Source organism: Cupressus sempervirens, chromosome 9, assembly GCF_028749045.1.
Source record: "Cupressus sempervirens isolate cs-2001-9-10 chromosome 9, ASM2874904v1, whole genome shotgun sequence".
In the NCBI taxonomy this organism is placed as follows: domain Eukaryota; kingdom Viridiplantae; phylum Streptophyta; class Pinopsida; order Cupressales; family Cupressaceae; genus Cupressus; species Cupressus sempervirens.
In genome coordinates, this window is record NC_143126.1 from 818,609,403 (window position 1) to 818,614,432 (window position 5,030).

Here is a 5,030-nt window from a genome sequence, read left to right on the forward strand (position 1 = left end):
CCATAGAATTTTCAGGTAGAAAGAGAAGTCAAACAAAATGCCTATTTTGCAAAACCATTAATAGTGGGGGGATAAATAGATTAAAATACCATATTGCTGGGTTACGTGGTCATGATATTGAGCCTTGTAGTGCTGCAACTGTTGAGGCTCAACGTTTTTGTTATGTAGCCTTGGAAAAATATGAACAAGAAAAAAAAATTTTAAAAAAAACAATTAGAAGAGTTAGCTCAGATTGGTTCTAGTTCCCTTCCACGCTCATCTGCAAATGTTTCTGAGTCAGTAGGCTGTGTTGGAGAAGGTTCTTCCCGTCCCCCCTATCGTCCTAGTGCTTCTGTTGCTCGTGCTTCTTCTACATCTATTCCTTGCACTTCTAGTGATGCTACTGCTGCTGCCCCTTCTAGTAGTGCTGCTCTCCTTCATCCTAGAGTCAGAAAATCTAGTAAGTTGGACAACTTTTTTGTACCGTGTACCACTCCTGGTGCACAACCCTCACTTGAGAGCATGGGCTGGAATAGGGAGATACATGAAGCTGGAGTAAGAGCAATTTGCAAGTTTTGATTTTTCTGCGACATTCCATTTATAGCAGCCAGGCACTTCAAGTTTTCAACTTCATTTATATTTGATTGTTTTATGTTTTAAGTTTTAAAATTTATATTCAATTTTATACTTTTAACTTGATGTTGAAAATTTGAAATATGTTAATTAAAATGTTTTTATAAATGTAATAGGACTCCTTATTGGCAAGGGATGATTGATGCAGTTTCCATCTGTGGTGCGGGGTTCAAAGCCCCCATTGAAGATGAGTTGAGTGGCCCCCTCTTGCTAGATATGGTTGAGGAGATGAAACTTGAGTTGGAGGACCACAAAAAGATTTGGAGCCAAAAGGGGTGTACCATCATGACAGATGGATGGACAGATAGGAGGTCCAGAACCCTCCTAAATTTTCTTGTTTCTAGCGGAGGTAATTCATCATGCTCTACTTCTTGAAGTCTAAAATTTAATGTATACTATTATTGAATAACAAAAATTTTGTTTTATTGAGTATTGATTCTTGAATGATAATTATTTTGTTTAATTTTCACTTTCAGGATCCACCATGTTTTTGAGGTCCATAGATGCTTCCTCATGTGTGAAAAATGCAAAATTCTTATGTGAGACTATTGAGGAGGTCATAAGGGAGGTGGGGGAAGACAATGTTGTCCAAGTGGTGACAGATAATGCAGCTAATTATGTTGTTGTAGGTAAAATTTTAACTTCTAACTTTCTAAGTTCTACTTCTAAAAAATTTGTTTTAGTTTTTCATTAAATTTTGAAAATTAAAAGTTTTTTAATACATCAAAAATTTTCATTGTTTACTAACTAATTTAAAATTGCTACAGGAAAACTATTGATGGAGAGACACCCAAAAATCTTTTGGACTCAATGTGCGGCCCATTGCATCAACCTCATGTCAGAGGATATTGGCAAGCTTGTATGGGTGAAATCATGTGTTACCAAGGCCAAAAATCTTTGTAAGTTCATCTATAATCATGCCTTGGTCCTTAGCACTATGAGGAAATACACGAAGGGAAAGGAGGAAATACACGAAGGGAAAGGAGTTGGCTCGTCCTGGTATCACAAGATTTGCCTCTAACTTTATCACACTAAAATCCTTGCTAAGTTCAAAGTTAGAGTTGCGGTGCATGTTTGTTGGTCCAAAATGGAGTTCCTCCTCCTTTGCGAGCAGCCCTGCAAGGATAGATGCAACAAAATGCATTTATGATGATTATGATTTTTGGGAGCCATGTTCAAAGATTGTGGAGCTAATTTTAAATTTTAAAAGCTTAAGTCTTAAAATTTTATAAATTAATTTGTCTCATACATATTTTTGTTTTATTTTCATTGTGCAACTTTGCAAAGTTTCATCATTCACTAAATTGTTTTTTTGTTTAATTGTTTTGTAGATCACCGAGCCCCTTGTAGCCCTCCTACGAGTTGCTAATGGTGAGAAGCCCTCTATGGGCTACATTTATGAGGGCATGGATAGGGTCAAAGAGACTATTAAGGCCAAATATGTAGGAGTTGAGAAAAACTATGGCCCTATTTGGGACATAATTGATAGGAGATGGCAAAATCAGCTTCATAAGCCCATCCATGCAGCAGCCTATTACCTCAATCCGGCATACCGTTTCTGTGATGATTTCAAGGCAGATGAGGAGGTTCTTAGTGGCCTATACACAGTGATATCGAAGATGTCCCCTAATCCCACAGATATATTGCTTGAGATGGATGCCTATAATAATGCATCAAGGCCCATTTTTTCAAGTCAAATTTGCAAAGAAGGTCATACAAAATTACAGCCAAGTAAAGATTGCAGCTTAAGCCTTATACAATCTAGTTTCTAAATTTCTAGCTTTAAAGTTAAAGTTCAAATTTTGAAATGAGACTAATATTTTTTTGTTTTCCTTTTTTCAAAATTTAGATAGATGGTGGCAAATGTTTGGGCCTTCAACCAAAAACCTTCAGCAAATCGCCATCCGCATTTTGAGCCAGCCAAGTAGTGCTTCTGGATGTGAGCGCAAGTGGAGCATGTTCGAGCACATCCACTCGAAGAGGCGTAACAAGTTGTCTGTGCAGAAAATGAATAGTCTAGTCTTTGTGCACTACAACCTGCGCATTAGGATCAGGGAGATTTTGGATAGTGACACCTCTCCGATTACTCTAGAGGAGGTTGATCCAAAGTCTGATTGGATCACTGAGGCTATTGATCCTATCTTTGATGATGAGGACCTACAGTGGCTTGACCAGGCAGATAGAGAGGGCCAGGTTGAAGCTGTGGCTATGGCAACAGAGGACCAGAGAGCTCCAGTTGTTCCTAGTGGCACCTCACAGACATTGGCAGAGCCAGAGGCAGAGAGTACAATTGATCCTAGAGGCACCTCATGAGCTGATGCTATGGCTACTAAGTCATCCAGGACCTACCTTAGATGCCTTACTAAGAGGCATTTTATAGATTATACTAAGCTTGAGCCTGAGGTTGAGGCTGAGGTTGGGGATGAGGATGACGATGACGATGATGATGAGGATGAGCCTGAGGATGAGGATGATGATGAGGACTCCGACTAGGAGCCATAGCTGTAGACTAATAGTCTTGTTTTAACTTTTTGTTTAACAGTTTAACTTAATATATGATCAGCATTTAGAACATTTGAATTTGATGATGACTATTGAATCTTGATGTGTTGGATTTCATAATGCATAAATGATAATACATATACATTTTGATGGTTTGCATGGATTTATCTTAGTTTGACTTTAATTACTAGTAATATAGTTTTTACTTTTAGCAATTTACCTTTGTAAGTTTGTAACTTTGTAGAATTGTACTTATGTAATCGATGTTTGACTTTTAAGTTTTAAGTTTTTAACTTTAAGTATGTGGCATGTGCATTATGATCAAATTATCTTCTATTTAATGATGTTATTGTGTCTTTACGCTTTATTCAATAATGGGTGCATGGAATGTTCTTTAAATCCTAAAAAATCTCAAAATTTTGAGGTTTTTTCACTTTGTCAAGTCACCGCCGAGCTGGGTCACGAGTCAAGTTACCCTTGCCGAGTCCGAGTCTCGTTACACTGAGTAGAACACACCAAAAAACCATTGAGACATAAAAAATCTCAAAGCCCTTATAGTGTGGCCCAATGAAAAAGCATACACATGTTGCATGTGCAATGTCAATCTACCAATCGATACCTACAGATGAAATCACCATGACTTGCAAAATGCAACCAACATGCTGCAAAAAAGAGTTTATTTGCTACTCAATTCTCCCACCTTTGATCTCACTTTTCTTTTTCGAAGTCCTTACTAAAGACCACATTCTGGTGTTAAAAAACGAAGTACAACAACAATAGATGACCACAAACCACGGGAATAAGAAGCTTTGAGATGAAACATAATGCCAAAAAGACAAGTGATAAGCTTTGCCAAGTATGATCTACTTTACCTCCCCAAATAAAAGAATTAACAACACCGAACCATGAAAGTAAGCCTCTCTAACCAAGGAAGATCACCTCTAACCAAGGGATGGGTGACCTCTTGAGAAGTCTCAGCGCTTCACCTTTGTGAGCATCACCTTGATCCAATGAGTGCTAAGTGTTCCATTTATTCTCATGAAAGATAGATTCATGTGAATCACTATTCATGAAACATGAGTCAATGAGTTTGACTCAATAACTATGTAACAAATAGATTTTCATAACAAAATAAAGGCGAACTAGGAGTTTTCCTTAACAAATTATTGAACAAATATATTGAATTCCTTTTCATGGGACATTAATTGTTTTTAACTACCTACGATTAACTAAAATAAGAAGCTCAACTGAAATAACCACATCAATGATCAACTGAAACAATGATCAACTATAATAACTATAATAATGATTAACGAAATTAACTGTAACAATGATCAGCTGTAATAACTAAAATAACAATTAACTGAAATAAGTATAACATTAATCAATTGTAATAACTGAAATAACGATTTACTATCCTTTTGTACATATAAGTGAAGTAAATGCATATCATGAAAAAGAAAGAACATACAAAAAGTATCTGGTGAGTCTTTAACTGGTTGTGCAAGCCTCGACTTTCGGTAAGAGGAGAAGCATTGACTTAGGCTTAACCTCCCAACCTCGGACCATATTTATCCCCACACAATTTATTAAATAGAAAGGCCCTCCCTAATCTGGGATCAAGCTTGGGATACTTTTAGTCCAACCACCTGAGCATTCTGGGGTTTAGAGTGACCACACAGTTATGGACAAACATCTCTGAATAACTAGCTCTACTAACATCAAGTGATCATAGATGGAAAGCATGCCTTTAAACAACCTTAACCAAGGTTTTTTGATGGGTTCAATGACCTGATCACCACCGCCCGACTTGACAACAGGGGAACAATAATATGGACAAGCATGAGCTATTAAATGAAATTAATTTAAATTTATTGTATCATGTCTGACTTTTATTTCCATGTCATTGCAGATTC

General features: G+C 36.9%; 1 protein-coding gene across 1 annotated transcript; it reads left to right on the forward strand.

Annotated features, from left to right (window-relative positions):
• The first annotated feature begins 223 nt into the window (after positions 1-223).
• On the forward strand, positions 224-2,925 carry LOC149541199 (uncharacterized). Its single transcript, XM_089802794.1, has 3 exons — positions 224-961; positions 1,089-1,241; positions 2,705-2,925. Exons 1-3 carry the CDS (start codon positions 748-750, stop codon positions 2,923-2,925), a joined length of 588 nt encoding a protein of 195 aa, XP_089658920.1. The 5' UTR covers positions 224-747.
• Positions 2,926-5,030: the final 2,105 nt, after the last annotated feature.

Bases quoted from the DNA above. Each gene is read 5' to 3' on its own strand.
- LOC149541199 (XM_089802794.1), top strand. From the start codon at position 748: ATGATTGATGCAGTTTCCATCTGTGGTGCGGGGTTCAAAGCCCCCATT. The intron at 962-1,088 runs GTAATTCATCAT...TTTCACTTTCAG, and splicing joins TTTTCTTGTTTCTAGCGGAG to GATCCACCATGTTTTTGAGG. The intron at 1,242-2,704 runs GTAAAATTTTAA...CGATTACTCTAG, and splicing joins AGCTAATTATGTTGTTGTAG to AGGAGGTTGATCCAAAGTCT.